This window comes from Metarhizium robertsii (genome assembly GCF_000187425.2).
Source record: "Metarhizium robertsii ARSEF 23 chromosome Unknown MAA_Scf_7, whole genome shotgun sequence".
Lineage (NCBI taxonomy): Eukaryota > Fungi > Ascomycota > Sordariomycetes > Hypocreales > Clavicipitaceae > Metarhizium > Metarhizium robertsii.
The window spans coordinates 767426-786859 of NW_011942215.1; the positions used below are offsets into that span (position 1 = coordinate 767426).

Below are 19434 nucleotides of genomic sequence, written 5' to 3' on the forward strand. Positions count from 1 at the left end.
GTACTCCGTAAGTCAAGTTGCATTCCGAAATTTAACGCTAGGGTCACGGAGAAGCCTTACCAAAGCGGCGATGCTCTCGCAGCTTCCAGACTGTAGGGCCCCCTAGACGACAACTTCCATTAGCTCTCAGGTTTCTGTCCTCCGCCCTGGTGTTTTTACCATCCTGCCTAGCCATTACACGACATCCCATGCTTTCTTGCATGACTCCAGGGTCTGTGCGAACTAAGCTTGGATCCCCCACCTCATCAATAATATCGTTGATAGTAATCTCTTCTGCTGCAAGCCTCCAATTAGCGGCACTCTGCAATAGACACGCCACTCGACCAGAATTCACAGATGGACAGTGGGCAGGCACACGTCATGTTCTACTCTCGACATGCTTCTTATGCACAGTATTGACCTCATAGGGAAGCTAGGAGACCAGCCAAGTACCTGGCAGACAACACAAACATGCGTTATGAATTCGAGCTCGTTGTCCACTCTAGGGCTAGCTAATAAAAGTGTCCGCTCAACAAACATCCAACGTCGAGTGGGTTGCATCGGTTTGGGACCTTCGGCAACAAATAGCGGCTAAGAGAATTTGAAGCAAGTTGCAATTCATGCCCTACCACTCGGTGGCCTCCAGTAAGCTTTCCATTGCCTTGACGCGAGCCCAAACGCGGGCGTGACGGAGGCGGCAATTTTTTAAGAGCACATCTGGGAGCAGGGGGGACAAGCTAGCTGTGTGATGAGGCGTCCGGTGCCTTGCACACAGCGACAGGTCGACAGGCGACAAGGCGATAATGAGCAGGGGATAAGACCAGGGTCTCCTGAGCAGGCGGGCGGGCGGGAACGCGGGCAAGCGAGGATGGTTTGCTTTTCTTCTCCAATCTTGCAGGGGTTGCTCAAGAGTCAAGACCGCCTTTGACAACGAAGCGGAGCACAGAGGTATTAGTAGTAATACGTCAAGTACTAATGTATTTTGCAACAGGGCACTTGGACCTTGGGGGCCAAATGGGCACCGGATATTATCCACCAGGGATGGTTCGGTCCAGCCTCAAGATCCCAGAAGAACCCAATTCCAAGGGTGAGAAACCGCGTCGAGGCATCGGGTGGCTGGCAAACCAACTGTCAAGGGATCACGCTGCGACATTGACATTGACATGGAGCTTCGGACACGTACATACATACGGGGAGATCTGCCGTCGAGAGCTACATGGCGTCGTCGCATGTTACAAGTTTTACAACTAGGCATCGTACGCAGACAGTCGTCTATACACCAAGTTGGTCAATTGCTGGCCAATGCTGTCTAATCTCGCACTTGACGTGCTTGAGAAACTTGGGCCATGGCCGAATTCCAATGCTTGGTCTAATAAAGCTACTTCTTGTTGGTTGCTTGGTCTCCCATGTCTGTCGTCTGTCGTCTATCGGCTGTCGCCTGTCGCCTGTCCCGGTGTCGAGTTCAAGAGAGTTGGGCATTGCACAGAGTACTCTCCTGGGTACCCAGCTGCGTTAGGAATGGATGGGCGGTTGGCTCTCAGAATTGATTTGATATCTTTGATATCTGCTCTGTTCAGTTTTCGATTTCCCGAGAACTGGCACCATGCGTACTGAGCGTGGGTGCTGCACTCCAGTTGAACTTTGCCTCGACCCTAGCGTGAGTTCAACCTGCACATGTGCCAATCTTTGCCTGTTCAATCGTCGTGGCCTCTACAAATTTACCGGCCGCATCTCGCGTTGTTGTTGGGTTCAATGTTGTTGCGACTGTTGGCTCGTTTGTTCACCACTTCGGTCTACGCACACCCGTCCATGGATACCTAGGTAAGTAAGGGTCTCGGAGGTGTGACTATGGTCGCGTGGTCTGCCGTTGTCGGTGGATGGCGCCAACTTGAAGTTGACATCTGACCCAACGGCGCACCACCGCCAAGTTCCTTGTAGGGGTCCATGTCAAGCTCCATACTCCGTATATGCATAAGCTACTCCGTACCTTGGTACCTAGGGAGGTAAGTTCATGTGGTGTGTTTCCAGCTCCAGATACTATCAAGTGCACCATGCTCCATGCCCTATTCTCGCTCTACTTGCCGTGGCATGCTTTTCAGGCAGAGAACTGCCTACCAAGTACCTTAGGTTTGTAGGTACTGGAGCACTCACTCTGGACACGCCCAAGGCGAGCCGCCACTGACGACCATACCAAGCGAGGCGTTCTTGTTCATGCCATGTCGAGCCAAGTCCAATGACGCGCCCGATGCCCGCCAGACAAGCCCTCGACCTCGAGACTTGTACATTAGGTACGTTGGCCGACTTGGGCAGCCCAAGCCCGGGTGCCGTGTCAGATCCACGCGCGCATGTTCAAGCCCAGTGCAGCACTGGAGCATAATATCAGCACCGCTGGCCACCAACGGCAAAATTCTTGCAGCTGTTGTAGCTTCCCTACTTCGAACAACTCCATGATAACTTTTGAACCTAGTGTACACACTTGCCCACCCGGCCGCTCGCCGTCGAGCGTGATGCTCAATGTCTGTCGTTTGCCCACACACCCACTTGCAAAAGCGAGCTCGTGCTTCGTTCTAGCAGCGGCGCCCGCCAAGCGCAAAACTGCAGGCGCAGTTATTGATATCGGCAGGTGCGTGGGCAAGGCCAGAGTGCGCCTTCCACAGTTGGCGTCAGCCGCCGGCTGCCACTGCCAATCCGCCAAGTGCCCGCCAGGTGAAGGCCTGGGGGTGCCCTTCGCTGCGCTTCGCCGCCCTTCCCAGGACCGACAGCTTGAGTACCTCGAGTGAACAGGAGCTGCCTTCACTCCAAACCCGGCGACACAAGAGGTCGACTGGTCGGGACTCTGCCCGAGTAGGATTCTGGCTCTCCGGGACTCCGCAAGTTATCTGGACCCTATGCCTGTCTGTTGTTGTCAAAGTCTGTTTTCCTAGGCAGGTATGTCTGGCCTCTGGCCGAACCCAACTTGAACTTGGCCTCGTCTTCAGGTAACCACACACATTGAGCGCACACATCTGCATCAACCACAAAACACACACGCCTCTTCGTCTCTCACGCACACCTCTCGCGCCCTGACGACACAACAGACTGCCGCTCAAACCTCACCAACCGATATTAAAAGGCGTCATCCCCGGCCGGTTTCTACTTTATTTTTTCTGGTTCTCTTCACCATCACAACTTCACAAACTCTTTTCACCTACGGGTTTATTCTACCAACACACATACACAACCCATATCCCATAACCCGCTACTCTGCCCCTTGCGGCCTTCGACGCCTCTCTCGTTGTCCCTATCTTCTTGTTTGTCTGTTCCGCCTTTTAGCTCCGTGCTTGGAAAATCTCTCTGCACATTGATTGCCGACCTTGGCAGACAAGACAAGCCCTCCTTCATACCAATCCCGTGTCCTGCACTGGAACAATTGTTCTGGGGGTCATCACCTCCACGATATTTTGGTCTCTCTCGGAACACCTCGCATCCCTGGCTACAGCTACATGAGGACACACCAAAACAAAGCAACCCGTGTCGCATACTCGTTGAGGAGAGGAAAGCGAACCAGGCGGCTTCATTAGCGGAGAAGTCGCCGTTGTATCGTCTAAGTAGGAATCCCAACAGATTTACAGGCCTCTCCTCGCACTCGGCCATTTGTGCCGCGCAAGTCTCTCACTTGCTTCATTTCTATCAGTTCAGTCTAACACTCGTCTATTGAGTGGGCTTCACTCCAATTGGAGTCGTCAACATTGTTATATTCATGTAAGTGGTTTTGTACTTCTTGTTCCAGCTCCCATCCTTACATTCCCGCACACTTGCTTCTCTCTTGAACCCACCGAGCCCGATTTGCTGTATCATTTCGAACTCAAACTCAGTATTGAGCGCCTTTTGATGCAGATGCGTTGGCAAAGACTCTCTGTCGGAGTCAAGCATCTCGTCCTCCCAAACCCTTGACTTTGCACCTCATGTCCTGTGGGGACTCTCATGCACAGGACATTCTCCCTCACACCATCTGCTATGTTGTCACTCTTTCCTCCTCCTTGCTTGCCGCGTCATCAAGAATCAAGCTGCGAGTAGAATTCCTTCAGTTCGCTTTCCCAGCCCGATGCAGATAATCCTGTTATATGTCTTTACTCTAGAAGTCATGGTCTCTCTCATGGACATGTTAGAGGCAGTCTTCTTTTCTACTTATCTCCCATACGTTGTCATTACTCTCGGCTTGAACAGTTCCTTGCCTTTTTACCTTGATGATGTCTCTAACATTTGGGTTATAGTGCTGTAAGACGACTCGTCAGATCACGAAACCAAGTTATCGACAACAGTTAAACCGCAACCAAGTCTCCCCGTCGAACCCTGGGACTCCAACCAAAAATTACGTCTCAGTGCCTCCCGCCGGACTCTCGCGTTGTCTCAGGGGCCAGCTCTGCTCGGGCAACGAGGGCAAGATGTCCCACAATCCGTATGCCCCTCAAAACTCTTGATGCTTTCAGTAAGGTGACTATAACTAACAATACCTTTGCAGATGCGATGGAGCTAAAGAAGGAGACTACTTTGTACGGTATGGACGATATTATGCATCATGGCGACCTGGGAAATATCTATTTCCGATTGATAAGGTATGTTAGCTGTCTCGTACTCATATATTTACTCCTTAATTCCTAACTCGATTATTTAGGAAGAGAGTAGCAGATTGGATATGATTCACAAATTGTTCCTGGTTGTCCAACAAGATGAACTTTATCTCGCTCCGCTGGCCGAAAACCGGCCTCTTCGAATCATGGATCTAGGCACTGGAAGTGGTATATGGGCCGTTCATGTTGCGGAAAGGTCAGTTAGGTGCTTCTATTAGAATTTTCTATGTCCTAATCATATAGCAGAACCGGTCGGCAGTCGGAGATCATGACTGTAGACCTTCATAAATTTCAGCCCCAATAGTACGTACCAACCTTTATACTATGGCAGTCTCACAGCTAACCTGGAGAAGCCTTCCCATTGGGATGACGGCTGTACAGTTTGACATTGAGGATCCATGTTGGGACTCTTTGATGACACGTTGCGATTTAGTGCATATTCGAATGCTTTTTGGGAGCATCCACACTGTCCTGTGGCCGCAAATTTACCGCAACATATACAAGTAAGAAAAGAAAACCATTTCCTCATAACCCCTAGTTCTCTGCTCGGTATAACTCACAATGTTGCAGTCACCTGCTCCCTGGGTCGGGGTATCTAGAGCATGTTGAGATCGAATGGGTGCCTCGTTGGGATGAAAATGATGTAGATAAAGAGGGAAACGGCATGCCAGACTCGCCATCGGCTCTCGAGGAGTGGTCAAACCTTTATATGACAGGGTTAGAAACGTTGGGCCGCAATGGCAGAATCGATGGAGCTGCGATTCGACAGACAATTGAGGATGTTGGATTTACCAATGTCGAGGAGAAAACTATTCGTCTTTACATGTCACCCTGGATGCCCGAATATTATAAGCGGGAGGGTGCGAGATGGCTCAACATGTGCTTTACTCGTGGGGTCGAAGGCATGAGCTTGTGGCCTATGATAATAGGGTTGGGCATGAGGGAGGATGAAGTTCGTGGCATATGTGAGAGAGCCATCTATGAGAGTTTGGAGATGCGCCTTCGCACCTACTTTAATGCGTAAGTTCTCTGTTAATACATTGACAAAGAGGCAAGCCGAGACGATACTAATCAACATTTTACCCAGGCATATTTGGTTGGCACGAAAACCATCCAATTAACCAAGTTGGCATTACGGCATCACACAACCAAAGTTTTGATTACCCCGAGTTGTTTAGGACCTTTATAGGAGCAGATGTAAACGAGGGAGCTGCATAAAGCAGCCTTTCGTCGAAACTTCATACAACGAAACACAAAGTAGCATACACTACAGCAATTGCAATTACAGATACTTGCTTCATATGTCACGAAATGAATATTCCGAGGCCCATTTTTGTTTCAACGTATTTATTTCGGCCATTCTTTATTTTATTGTTATTATTAATAAGGAACTATGGGCGGACCTTGGGTGAAGGGTACCTGTACAGATCCCAGTCAAGCAAGTGATCAACAGCAGTGTGTGCCGCATATGATACCCTTTCCCCCGCTATTTTTGTCCATAATCTTATTGTATTGTTCAAATTACGCCTCTATCATGATATGGCTACCAGCAGGCCCCCGCCCCCGGAACGAGAGTCGGTTTGCAAAGCCCGCAAGGCAGCTATCAACGAACAAGCAAATATTACGGGCACATGAGCTACCAATACTACTTTCTTCAATGTGCGGGCTGGTAGAAGCCTGTGGACGGCTTTGGAGAGCGAATTCTAGCACGTGCTTTTGTTGGTTACTTTTGGGAGCAGACTAGAGCAGGCTGCCTAGACTCGCTGCGACTAAACGCCAAATACATGTATCTGGTGCCGACAATCCAGGTGTTTTAGGAGCACTCTCGTTAAGTGTGGCATGAAATTTGAGACTTTAGTTGAATGTGACAAGGGCAGCATGACTGGGCTTGGAAGGGATGGTTTATATATCAATTTAATAATCGACTTTGAAGTATCGAAGGTCCTTGGTTTTTTAAAAAGCCTTGAGGGGTCAGAGGTCTCTATAAATCCAAGAAGTCGGAGAGCCCTAGAGGTCTGAGGCAGCCCTCGCTAAAGTCCGACTCCGGGCTCTCGTGATACCTTCCTTGTTACTGTGTAACCTTTGTAGTCCGATACCTTTGTCCAAGTCTTGACCGTGTGACATTGAAGAAGAGCATCAAACGTCCCGTAATACTCAACGAAGAGGACGCAAAGGGGCGCAAAGCGCTACTTTGAAGTAACATATGTCTCCCGGGTCTGCGGGAAAGATGGCCGCACGGGAGAACAACCATGAATACCCTGGAATCCAGAGGACCGAGTCAGAGCCTCAACCCAGACACAAAGCGGCAGGAGCACGGAATAAAGACAAAGAAGGGCAAATGCAAGAATTGCCACATTGATTCATTGTCAAAAGTGTACAAAGCGCGACTAATCTCGTGGGCGTTCACTTCGCACGCTCGACTGGCATCTTTTTTTTTTTTTGTTTTTGATTTTCTTGGCCGGTATTTTGGGCGCACGTGTCTGTTGGACGGTAGATTCTAGAGCCGGAACGATAATAAGGACAAGGGAGGGGCAGTGTACAGGCAAAGCGGATGTGATTTCGGGCCCAAGACTGGATGTAGCATTACGATGGTAGGGTTGCAGGGTTGCAGGCGTTGCGACGGTGGGTCTATGTTGAATGTTTGGGAGTTTGATCGGTTATCCCTGGCTTCAAGAGGGTTACCGGAGGGGTCAATTCCATTTGCCGCCAGGCCCAGCCAAATGGCTTTAAGGCGCCGGACGACGGAGCAGGAAGTTTCGCAAGTTATGTAGTCATTACTTGCACAAAAATGTACAGAGTTTGTAGTTACATGGATGCTAGTTGGTTCGCCTTATGCCGTCTGGTGGTACAATGGAAAAGCTGGGGTGCACGCCCGCTGCTCGACCAGGGTCAGAAGCCAGCAACGGGCTGCAGACAAGGACATAATAAGGGAGCAGTAATGTCAGCACCGAGCCTCGTGTACGACGGGTGTTGAGACAGACATGAACCATTGGCCTCGTTTTGTGCGTTGGATGCGTCATGTGCGGCGTCTGCGGCTGATCAAGTGCCGAGATGCCAATGCCGATGGGAGCTTGCCCAGAGCTCACTTTGATTGAAAAGTTTCCGTTGCTGGATGGCCGTGGTATATGGAGGACGGCCGGGCACAAGTGTGACGAGTTTAAACGCTGCGTCGTGTTGTCGGGAGTAGGCGTAGAGGCTTTAATAGCGCACATATAATTGTCGGGCTTCAGCGCCCGTCCACCATACCATGGTGGACACATTCCAGCCACGGCACGACAGTTTGGATCGTGTTTGGGGGTTGTACAAGGCTTGACGGGGCCAATGTTTGATTTTACGTCTTGAGTGATGCCGGTCCGTTTTGATGAAAGGTTACTTTTTTCTGATATACATGCTTAAGTACTCAAAGTAGGAAGTACTTAATGTAGTCTGCCAATGAGCGGCCTGGCCCGTTGGTTTGGACGGTAACGTTAAGTACTTACCTACTAAGTACTAAGTAGTGATATGTACTAGGTGCCTTAGTCAGTACTCCGTATTCGGGTGGCGCCGTATATCGACTGTCTTGTTTACCCGTCAGCAACTAAGTGGTCTTACCACTTTTAAGTAAGTAGCACTTGAGTCCACTTAGTTGCCAACGGGTACCTGGTAGGTATTCAAGGCACCTAGTATCTTCCAGAATACGGCTACAGGTTGCTGTGCTACTAGGAAATGTTCAATGTGGTGGCCGCAGCGCATGGTCTCTTGGAGCCGTGTCTAAGTAGTTGCCAGACGCCGCATCAACATGTCACCACTGCTACGGGAACTCGAGTGAATCCGCGGATGATACAGCCACAGCAAGACACATGTCCTTGATATCATCATGTCAGTTCCTGTTGATTGCCACGCCGGACGGAAACCGCCGTGGTAATGATAATGCGTCTGATGTACAATATGACAAAAGAAAAAAGCTTCAAACACATTGGTGTTTGTCGCTGCCGTCGGAGTCCCCAAGGCCGGGCAGCAAATGAAAACGGACGCGCCCAAACTGTTCGTCCTATCTACAGGGACAAGAAAAGGCAGCCTCGACCAACGAATTATCCTCACGTCTATTTTATTCCCCCCGTCCATCTCTATCTCGGCTTCTTTTTGCGCTCATATACCCATCTTTCCTGATCCTCCCCTAGCTGCATGCTAAAGGGAAGACTGTCGGACCCCCTCCCCAGTTTGTTGTTCGTCACCACGCAGACGTGCTTTGCTTAATGGTGCGAGGCGGTCTCGCCGTGGTATCCGACAATCTTGAAGCGGCCAATCATCTCACCGACGGTGAAGAAACCGAGGCACTCGGCGGCAACGACACCGGCGGTGGCGAGCTGGGCGTTGCTGAGGTTGCGGGCCTGCTGGAGGATGTTCTGGGGTGTCTGGAAGAGGGTGCCTCGCTGGAAGGATCGCCAGAGGGTCTGGTAGGTGTTTTGGAAAGTGGCCACGGAGCTGCATCGCATTCAATGTTAGGGGGCTACGCTCAATGGCTTGCTTGGGCAGAGGGGGGGAGGATGCATGGCTACGTACGGAGGGCTCATCTTCTGGCCCTGGAAGACCAGCTTGGCAACCTCGGCGCCGACCTTGGAGTAGTAGACAACGAAGGGGGTTTGGCCTAGCAAAGACGTTAGCATCGAAACAAACACCCAATGGCATCGCCCTGACGGTGCTCGTGGAAAAAACGATGCGCTGAAGAGGCGAAACACTCACGCTCAACAAAGGCAATCAGACGTCCGGTACGGCCGCCAATCTTGCCCAGAGCATTGCCTACGCCTCTGGCAGCGCCGGCAATGGCGGGACCGGCGGCGCTGGTGACGCGTGATAAGCCCTGCTGGGCCTTGGAGGCGGTGTCCTTGGCGGCTTCGCTGGCCTTGCTGGCAGCGGTGCTCTCGAAGCGGCGAGATGCCATCCGCAGAGCCGGCGAGCGGATCATGGGGCGAGCGAGCGACATGGCCATGGTGTGTCGGTTTGTGCGGTGCGGTGCGGCGCGGTCGGGAGAGACGAGAGACGAGAGGGCTTGCTCGCAGAGTCGGGGATGAGACGACGAGATACCTTCCGGTGCGGATTGATGCGCTGCGGGAGCAATTGACGGCGGTTTGGGGCGTTCGTAGTCGGCTGTTTCTGGCTGAGAGAGAAAAAAAGCTCGGGAGAATTCGTGAGGTGGTTTCCTTGGCCGATTGGATTGGATGGTTCGTGGTTGGTCGGCGCTAGGCTGTTTTCGGATACGTCTTGGCCAGGCACATGTTCCTGAATCCCGACTCCTGAGCGTCGTGGCTCAAGCAAATAGTTGACTTTGTCGGTATCAAAGCCCGAGAACGCGCGTTTCTACTCATTGTACATTGGTACTGTGGGATTCGCGATTCGAATGATATTCTATTTTTAATTCAATATATTCTGTTATACGAAAGGGAAGTACGCCATGCCAACTCGATCTTGTCCCATCCAGCTCACAGCCTGCAACTTTGTTGTGTCTTGATGAATGGGCGTAATGTGCATCGTATCCGCAGCAATCACAACGTCTTTCACAATACAGCTTGTGCACAAAACGAAAGGCTCTTCTCTAGCCGCACGCAGTTGGTCTGGTGCGAATGAATGCGTTATGATGGCCTCGGCTATGTTATCATCCATATCATTCCTAGCACCGTGTAATCATACAATCACCCCCAGCAAAAGAACAAGCATGCAGATACCTCTGAAACACTAATGCTATCATAGCTTTGAAAAAAAAAAGGACCAGCATTGGTTCAAGGTGAAAAATTACCCAGTATGCCGCCATCTTCTCATCAACAGCAAGCGTGCTGGCAATCTTGTCTCCGGCCGTAGCGGAATTCGCCCTCGTCTCCCCTCGCAAAACCACGCATAACAGCATTAAAACCTTCTCCGTCGTCACTACCGTCCAAAGTGCCGCTCACAGTAATATGACCGTCATTATGGGATAGGAAATATCGCCGCACCACTAGATTCGGCCCCGTGCTTGTAGAGAGCCAAAACGTCCAAGCCAATGGAAGCGGTTTCCCCCAATGCTCCTGTCTTCGAAAACTTCGGGTTTGCGGCGGTCAAGCTGAGCTACATCACTCGGCTGACTTCCGACAACTATAAGGTTGTTTTGTCTTGGGACTACCCGTGGGCCTTGAGAGCGCGTGATCGCAGCGGTGAACGGACTACCTACATATACAGCGGGACGTGGGCGGCACGCAACGTGCCGTTTTACGATTGTGGGAGGAGGTGGCGATGGGTTTCATCTGACTGGTTCTTGTGCCACGTTCCAGAAGCGGACCGCAGAGTGGTGGGTGTTGTCGAGGGGGACTTGACAGAGTCTTCTGCAACAAACAATCTGGAGATATATGTAATACGTGCGAGACCAGGATTTCTGTGGACATGGTTGCTTGTGCGTTGGCAATATGTCCGGCACTGGGGATTGATCAGCCTGTCAGAGGGCTGGTAAAACCCACGGCGGTGTCAAAGACGGGGTTTTACCGTCTACTGATGACTGGTAATATGTTCTGGGAGTTATCTTATCTGTGCTTCTGGTCCTGTAAGTCTTTTCTCATAACCTTGACAGTTGATGTTGTATCTTCGGGGTTGTTTGGTTCTTTGCCACGTGAATGCACGGAGAACTCCGTTATGGATTCTAGGCTTATGGATATAAAAACTTACATCATTAGCCAGGTGGTGGTATTGTAATGCTGCTAATTAGCCCAGGGTTCTCTGTTGCCAGCCTTCTGAGCCACCAAAAGCGTTGTTATCTGTCAGCGTAAACACAATTTGTCCTGCTCCGCATTCATTCACACACCAAAACGTATTTTTTTTCAAGTTCTCATGCTACATCTCCTGTACGCCAGTCCCTTACACCCATATACGCTCCCATTTGGGAATTCACCTTCACTTCGGAATACACCACTCTCTACTTTACAATCGATGCAAATAGTTTCATCAACGGCGGTTCTAGTCAAAACTCTGAATCTGTACCTTGATAGCCCCGCTCTTCGGGTCTGCCGACGTCTCAAAGGCCTTCAAGGCGTCTTCAAGGGGGAACCTATGCGTCACCAACCTCGACAAATCAATGACACCGCTTTCCACCAGGCGAATGGCTCGAGGCCAAGTGTTGCTGTACCGGTATTGCAGCTGAATGTCGACTTCACGCACGCTGGCGCGCATGAATGGAATGTTGATTTCGTTCTTTCCAACACCAATGATGAACACCTTGCCGCCAAACTTGGTCGCCCAGATGGCAGCGCTGATGCTGCTTTCGACACCGGTGCACTCCATGGTCAGGGCAGGCTCAACTCCGTTAAATGCTTTTACAATGGCCTTTGCCGTGTCCTCAGCGGAGCCGGGTTCGATCTTGTGAGTAATTACGCGCGGGCAGAGCTCCTTGGCAAAAGCGAGTCTGCTCTCTGATATGTCAGTGATAACGAGGGGGCTAGCGCCACCGGCAGCGCAACACAGTAAAGTGACCAGTCCGATTGGGCCGGCACCACAGACCAGGACTGCGTCTCCGAGCTGCATCTTGGCTCGTTGCATGCCGGCAAGAGCTACACTCAAGGGCTCAAGAAGTGAGCCGTTCTCATACGACATGTCGCCAATCTTGTGGCACCACACAGCCGGGTGGTTGACATATCGGCGTAAAAGCCCCGGCACGGGGGGAGTGGACAAGAAGGCGACATTCTCGCAGCCGTTGTAGTGCCCTGTCAAGCAGGGCTCGCAAGCATTGCAGATGATGTTGGGCTCAACTGCCACACGGTCTCCAACCTTCAAGCTTGTGACGGATGGGTGCACTGCGATGACGTCGCCAGCAGATTCATGACCCAGGATGTGGTCTCCTTCCACAATCATGGGGCCGATACAGCCAGCGTGCCAAAAGTGAACATCAGAGCTAGTTCCATGTGGTCAGGACGCACGTTTTCTGTGAAGCGATACAAAGGAGGCGGAAGAAATGCAAACTCACCCGCAAATACCGGTGCTTCGAATAGCAATTGTCACTTCACCGGGTTTCAAATCCGAGCCCGCGGAAACACTCTCAGCAGTAGGCTCGGCCTCGCTAATCCACAAGTCATGCTTTGGATTCGTATAAACACCAATATTTGGCTTCAGAGAAAGGCCGGCGGCTGCGGGGGGCATCTTGGTAGGCAAAATGGACTACTATTCGAAGGGAATGGATGGGTATTGAAACAGACTGCGTGTGGCTCAAGGGTGAAGCAAGCGCCTGGCTCTTATACTCGCCTGAAGCACCCTGCCGGCACAAGACGAGAACATGCAAAGACGAACATCGATGTAGAACAGCATTTCCGAGGAGGCGCCTTAGCGGCAAGCCCTCGCTCACCTTTGCAGCACCAGAGTGAAGCTCGGGCAAATCGCCGGTCCTCCCCGCTCGAAGTTGAAGCGGGTTGAAGTGCCACGCCTCGGTGGAGCCCCTCAAATCTGCGTGGAGAAGGTGCAACCCACCAGCCAGCTGTGTGCTCGTGCTCTCGACATGGAGGAACCTCGAGCCAACTACTACAGCAGAGTTCCAGCTACCGCGCCAATCACAGCTCAATGACAGCTCCGATCTGAACCAAAGGGAATAAGATCATTCGTCACGTCTTGACCAGTTGCAAGACACGGATGCGACCCGGCCGTCACGAGACCCCTTTTCCTGCTTCTCGAGGAATCCGTGCCGCATATCGCAGTCGGAGAGGAAGCTGTCGTGGAAACAACGGCAGTTCAGCCATGTTGTGCAACAAGCCACGACAGGTCGACAGGTTTGGAACACCACCCGGCGAGACCCCATCCATCCCGTCGTTCGAATTGGGCCTATCTGCAGGACCGGTCGACAGGGAACGCATGGGGAAATGGGGTAGTGTCCGCTTGAGCACAAATTCTGCGTCTTTTGCAATGGAACCTCTGGCACTTTTTCGGAACAGGCAACATGATTGGCATTCATCTATATTGATAAATTTCCAGTTCTTGGGATATGGACCTCTTTATATCGTTATAGCCGCTCCAATGGGATATTCTACCGCCGCGCCTCTAAGCGTTGCATAGCAGTACTGCGGAGGTAGATGCACCCGATCGAAGGGTCCAACAGCCTGTCCATTGGTCCAGAACTAGCCGAGATCGGAAGTGTCGTAAGGGTCTATCATACATGTGACGAGAAAGGGTGAACCAGCGTGCAGATGCACTCAGATGACGCGAAGAGTTTTGTCCAATCTTGCAAGCCCATAGGCGCGGTTATATACCTCTTCTACGATCAATGCCTGCCAGCAAATCATACAGGACACATCTTCCGGCAAAATATGCTTGCCTTTGCTAACTATATGCAAGCACGGTCCTTTGTTTTGGAATACTGCGCACGATATACTATTGCTTTGTTGCGTAGTCTTGGACCTCCTGATCGATGCATTCGGAGTAGATGGCAAAACACAAGTATTGGACAATGACCGAAGTGGTGCCTGACACATCAAAGAGTTTGTGGTGAGTCCTCCTAGATTACAATGTATCATCAGCTAATGTGTCAAGGTGTAAAAGTAGGAGTAGGGTGCATAGACTATACTAGGCATCGATGCGGTCTCGCCAACCTGGTGTACATAGACATAAACGCATGTGGGACGGACTCTGCAGGCCAGACGACACTCCATATTGCGGTGCGGTACTCTGTATAAATGATATGGAATGACTCACAGATCTTCATTGAACTTGGGGGCGATGCTTTTGTCAAGTATAACATCTGATGGGCAACGTTACATATAGCAGCCACGAGTAGGGATGTCGATATAGTCACATCCTTACGTGACCATGGATAATCGTCATTTTACACCTATACAGGCCACAACCCCTAGTGGCCGAGACGATACAGCACATTTTTGCTGGAGAAGGTGTATACCCTCGATTCCGAGTTCCACGACCTCCGCAACCGCTGTCTCTGGTCAGCTAGCAACATTCGACACGACAAAGTAAGGAATTTTCTATTCTTGCACAAGATGAAAGAGGAGAGACTGTACTGTCCATGGATGTGCTGAAGTGCCGCGCTCATCGAGCCGTATATCTCTTTTCGTAAAGCGTTAACTCAAGCCTTAGGAACTGGAACATCATAGCTGCTCTCGTTGGCGTTGAGAAAGACTGCCATGGTGATGCGACGGATGCCTTTGGTCGTTGCTGCCGAGATTTTGAAGATAACCCAGATGCTCGACTGCTCTTTACAGATCAACTTCCTCGCGGTTCCTTTAGACCAGAAAAAAGAAGGCTTCTTGTACAGGCAATTTCCCAGCTACGCTACAAATCTGGGCAAATACTGGCCCCGCTCCGCGCATCGCATACAGGAACACTTTTTTGCCCTGGTAACAAGCGAATAATCTCTTCTCGCACTCGCAGCGAGATCTGGTATTGATTGTGAGTCACGAGAACCAGAGGGAGGAGATGCTAGGCCTACAGACGCGAGTACCCTAAGGCTGGATAAATTTGCGAAGGCCTGTAAGGGAACCCTGGGCTTGAGACAAGCAAATGTAACCATTCATTTGCAGCCCTGGGGATCTGGACAGTTGCAAGGATAGCACAAGACGTCTTCTACTTGACCTGGATATATGCCGACTGCACACTGATACGGCGTCTTGTTGACGATTGGATGACCCATTATGCCTATTGTGAAAAGAGCCAAGCAGTCAAGTCGCCAGTGAGACTCATCGACGAAGAGCCCAGCTTGTCCACCGCAACGGCTCGCTTGAACAGTATGTGGCGCTGAGCTGGAGTTGGGGAGATTCTATCCCGTTGATGACGTAGATGTACAAGGTGGACTACTTACTCAATATTACGAGTAGGAGTATTCAAGGCTGCAAACTATTATACTGAGGGAAATCCTTAAGTGCTTGGTTTGACAGAGCTGGGATCGAATCGTGTTTCGATGTCCAGTTTGGGCCGCTTTGGTCACATTTACAAGAAGCCTGTATCGGCCAAGTACCTACCTAAGGCACACAATCATGTAAAAGGCGTACGTACATGTAGGGAAAACGAGCGGCTCACCCAACGAAACGGCAGAACTTGGTCTCGTCGTGGCCATTGCCGTTTAGCTGCTGGGTGCCTAGTACCTTGGTTTTTCTAACCTAAGTAGAGAGAGATCCATCACACTAGTACCTATTTCGCCTTCGAGGGCACTTACTACTCACATACAGTACATACATGTCGTGATTCGCAAAGCGGGCAGCACATGGGATGGAAACAGATATCAACGACTTGCTTATTAATTCCGAGTCCGGGCAAATTCACCTCACCTACAAAGTCAGTCCATGGGCACCATGGTCCCTCGAGTCCCCTCCCTTGTGCCTTGGCACCAGCCCAGCCGCCCAGCCAACACCACCCACCACACTCGGCAACGCCCGAACCAAGCCAAGGCAAGCCAACTCGCACCCAGCCATCATCCGTATCCGTAAGCGCAGGAAATGAACACCCCTGGCCAACCGAGATCAATAATCGCATTCCTATCCACACAATCCCATCCTCTGGGAAACCTCCAAGCCCGTCAGCCGTCAGCCGGGCGCCCTCCCGAAGCTGACTGTTGAGGGAAAGCGAGGCCGTATTTCAACCCACACGGTGATATCTTGTACGTGGCACTCTCCCGCCGTGTCATGCAGCTGAGCATGGCAGAGAATGAATGCCTCCACATCCAGGGGAACGCTCCTCCCACCGGCTACAAAGCAAAAGGCATGGGTCCCATTACGTGTCGGCTCAGTCCACAATCCATCTTCCTGCTCTGTGCTCTCGATGCATTCAATAATTCCAACTCAGAATATACCCTTTCCCGCATTCTCGACCAGGGGGGCAGGCCTCGGATACGCTTTACCATTAAGATCGTATTCGGTGCTGCCAACACGCATCACCGACGGACGGGAGTCCGCCAAGACCAATGACCTCATTCTTGTACAATCTCCATCGCTGGATAAAAAGCCGCTACTAGTGCTACTATTCCTCCTGATGCAACCTGATAGCACTAGTACATATTACGAACGAGTCGTCTTGTGCAGGGATCTCTAACCCGTTTGCGAAATGGCTCCGATGCTGGGCCAGAGGTGGAGAGACTGGAGACTACTGGGCTAAACAGGCATGTTCCGAATTTTGGATGGGTACCAACCAATGTGCAAAGCTTGGCTGGAGTCACAGAGAGGGCCCAAGATATGCCAGAGTTTCATGTTGACAGTTCGTATTCAACGAGTCCGTTCGATTCATAGAAGGACCGCACGTTGATTCTACCTAATGACCAGGTCAACTCGCTACGAGTTGATCTCAGTCCTGAAACTATTGCCTCTTGTAGGTGATGCTTATAGAGCTCATTGAAGAGCAGCCCAGTGTAGCCTGTGACCCTTATTCATAACATTCGTAAAATTGCAATATTCTGCACCAATGCATACCCCAGGTTTCCGTACAGTGAAAGAAAATAAAACACAAAAAAATAGACGGGTACTCTGTCAGTCCTGTTCCGTAGCTTGTGGCTGAGCCCAACCGAGTCGTCCAGTTGCTCCAATTCCAGAAAAAAAGTCAAGGTCTTTTGTATCAAACGCCGGTGAATGCTAGAAACGATAAAGAAAATTCGAGTGTCTGCTCGGTGCCGTCGACGGTTTTGACTGATTTTGGTTTGTAGTACCTACTCCCCGACGGAGATGACCACATCGCCCTTGCATATTCCATATGAACAACATTCCTCAGGTTTCATTCGGCCGATGAGGATAGCATCAATCTTTGACTGGAGAACGCATTAGGAGACTTAAGTTCAACCGGAGGAAAGTATTGACCTAGGTACTTACGTCTGGGCATGGACCCAAAGGACCAACGGGGGCTGCAATAGCAATCATAACAGGCGAGGACATAATGGTAGCTGCTAGAAGAGATTGAAACTTCATGGTTGCTGATATGCAGAGAAGAATGATTTGTCGATGAAATGTGAAATGCGTCAAAAGATGCAGTGTCTGATATGGAAAAAGTTTTTTTTTGGCGGCTCGCTTTTTTGCTAGAGGGAACCGAGTTTCGAAGTGAGGGCTGAAAGGAACCGGATATAAAGACGGGCAGGCAAAGTTGCCAGACAAACAATGGAAAATCTACCCAAAGTCGGGGGAACGACTGTGCAACCGAGGAGGTCAAAGCGAGGAAGGAGTGAGTGTCGATCTTTCTGAACAAGCTTGCGGGGTGAGAGCCGCGAGCCTGGGAGGATCCGATCGTACATACTTATGTGCAGACACTTGGACAACTTGGAGCAGCGGACGGGAGGCCGAGCGGCCAAGGCAAAACCCAGCTGGTGGTGCAGATAGTATTTGGACCGGGGTCGCTGCGTCCTTCGCATGCAGCGCCGGCAGGCGAGGATCCACGATGTGCTCTCTCACGATGGAGGCTGTCGAGTGAAAAGCTCGGACAAGGACGGGGATTGCGGGGCTCTGCGTTCCACGCAGACGACTAGACGACAGGGTTGCGCATTTCGCAAGGCACAATGAAGCACAGAAAATACAAGTGCTTCGTGAGTCGTGAGAGGGCAGTGCTGCCGGGGCGCCAACCTGGAGATGTGACGACTGAATCTCGCGCAAACGGACGTGCTAAGTACAGTAGGTTGTACATACATGCACATGTGCTAGCCTGGGCTGCAAATGGATTGGCGCGCGGGGGAGGATTGGAATGTTGGTCCGCTGAGATCGGGTGGTTGGCCGCCAGGCACACTCAGCATGGCAAGCAGGGCGCGCAGGGCAGGCAGGGGTCGATGGTGCCGGGGCCCGCTCCTTCCAGAGATGTGGCTTGGCCTCTGTGCATGTGCTGTGAATGCGCTGTGTTGGGCTAGCGCGGACATCAGCTCGCCAATGACGGCGTCTTGTCCGAAACCGCATTGTTTTCTGCGCCTTGGCAGGAACCGTGACTGACTCCTTCCATCAGACAAACCATCTTCCCGTAATTAAAGTGCCGTTGCTGGCCCTACTCTTTTATAATACTACTTAGGTAAGCACTTTTTGATCATATGAAATTTAATTAAAAGAAATACAATGCACTTTTTAAAATTATAAGTTATTTTTATTCCCACAACACTTTTTTATAAAAGGGTTTTCATTAAGGGATGCCCGTTTCCGCCACCTCCAGTCCCATCATTGATGCGCTGCAGATCCGCAGATCACTCCGGCATAAAGTCATGCATCGAAGGCTTTACCGATACCAGGAACCCTCAGGGTGTCATGTTTCATGTTAAGACGTACCGAATATCCAAATTCCAATGACTCAAGCCGTCAGCAGAGTCTGCTTCCGTTGCTGCCAAGTCAGCCATTTCGGCTACCAGCTCGTATAGCCACAGCAAAGCCTCGTTGATAGTGGTACTTGTACTCTGTGACGTGTATACTTGTCCACATCGACTACCTGCCTACTGCCTTACTGTCTAGGTACTTAAGTAGGTATCTGGTAGCTTGCAGGCACGCAAGTATCTGCTTTCAACAGACAGAGCCAACTTGGCCATTGGAGCTTCTACTCGAGCATGGCGAGCCCGAAATCACTCGACCACGGGCTGGTACATTGTCCTTGCAAACTCTTTTTTGAATCTGGTACAACTTGGGTCGTGTGTAGCGTCTGGGACGTGTGATATGTGACTTCACTCTCGCTTACGTTCTCGCTGCCGTCATACAAGGCGGTTGCCTCTCGAACTGTCCAAGACATTTATCTCTAATCCGTATTGGAGCTTTGTATTCGGGTTTGCCGCCATTCGCTTTAGAACCCTAATGTACTCCGTGTATCGCCGAGACTTACAGCCTGCTCCTCCCGTTGCGAACGGAGGATGGATGGCCATCAGCGGCAACAACGTGAAGTCGGCCAAACACCACGGCATAACTCATCACTTCAATGG

The 19434-nt window shown here is 50.9% G+C and overlaps 4 protein-coding genes across 4 annotated transcripts; 1 reads left to right on the forward strand and 3 right to left on the reverse strand.

Moving 5' to 3' along the window:
• Nucleotides 1–4403: 4403 nt before the first annotated feature.
• Nucleotides 4404–5613, forward strand: MAA_00733 (methyl transferase; the record flags this gene model as incomplete). Its single annotated transcript, XM_007818731.2, has 5 exons — nt 4404–4417; nt 4481–4574; nt 4634–4785; nt 4833–4892; nt 5160–5613. 5 exons carry the CDS (start codon nt 4404–4406, stop codon nt 5611–5613), a joined length of 774 nt encoding a protein of 257 aa, XP_007816922.2.
• Nucleotides 5614–8821: 3208 nt separating this feature from the next.
• On the reverse strand, nt 8822–9558 carry MAA_00732 (mitochondrial F1F0-ATP synthase, subunit G; the record flags this gene model as incomplete). Its single annotated transcript, XM_007818730.1, has 3 exons — nt 8822–9053; nt 9132–9216; nt 9312–9558. The coding sequence occupies 3 exons, from the start codon at nt 9556–9558 to the stop codon at nt 8822–8824; spliced, it is 564 nt and encodes a 187-aa protein (XP_007816921.1).
• A 1988-nt stretch (nt 9559–11546) lies between these two features.
• MAA_00731 (L-arabinitol 4-dehydrogenase) lies at nt 11547–12722 on the reverse strand (the record flags this gene model as incomplete). The annotated part of the gene is made up of 2 exons (XM_007818729.1): nt 11547–12477; nt 12550–12722. The coding sequence occupies 2 exons, from the start codon at nt 12720–12722 to the stop codon at nt 11547–11549; spliced, it is 1104 nt and encodes a 367-aa protein (XP_007816920.1).
• Nucleotides 12723–17211: 4489 nt separating this feature from the next.
• Nucleotides 17212–17467, reverse strand: MAA_00730 (uncharacterized protein; the record flags this gene model as incomplete). Its single annotated transcript, XM_007818728.1, has 2 exons — nt 17212–17310; nt 17372–17467. The coding sequence occupies 2 exons, from the start codon at nt 17465–17467 to the stop codon at nt 17212–17214; spliced, it is 195 nt and encodes a 64-aa protein (XP_007816919.1).
• Between the last annotated feature and the right edge of the window lie 1967 nt (nt 17468–19434).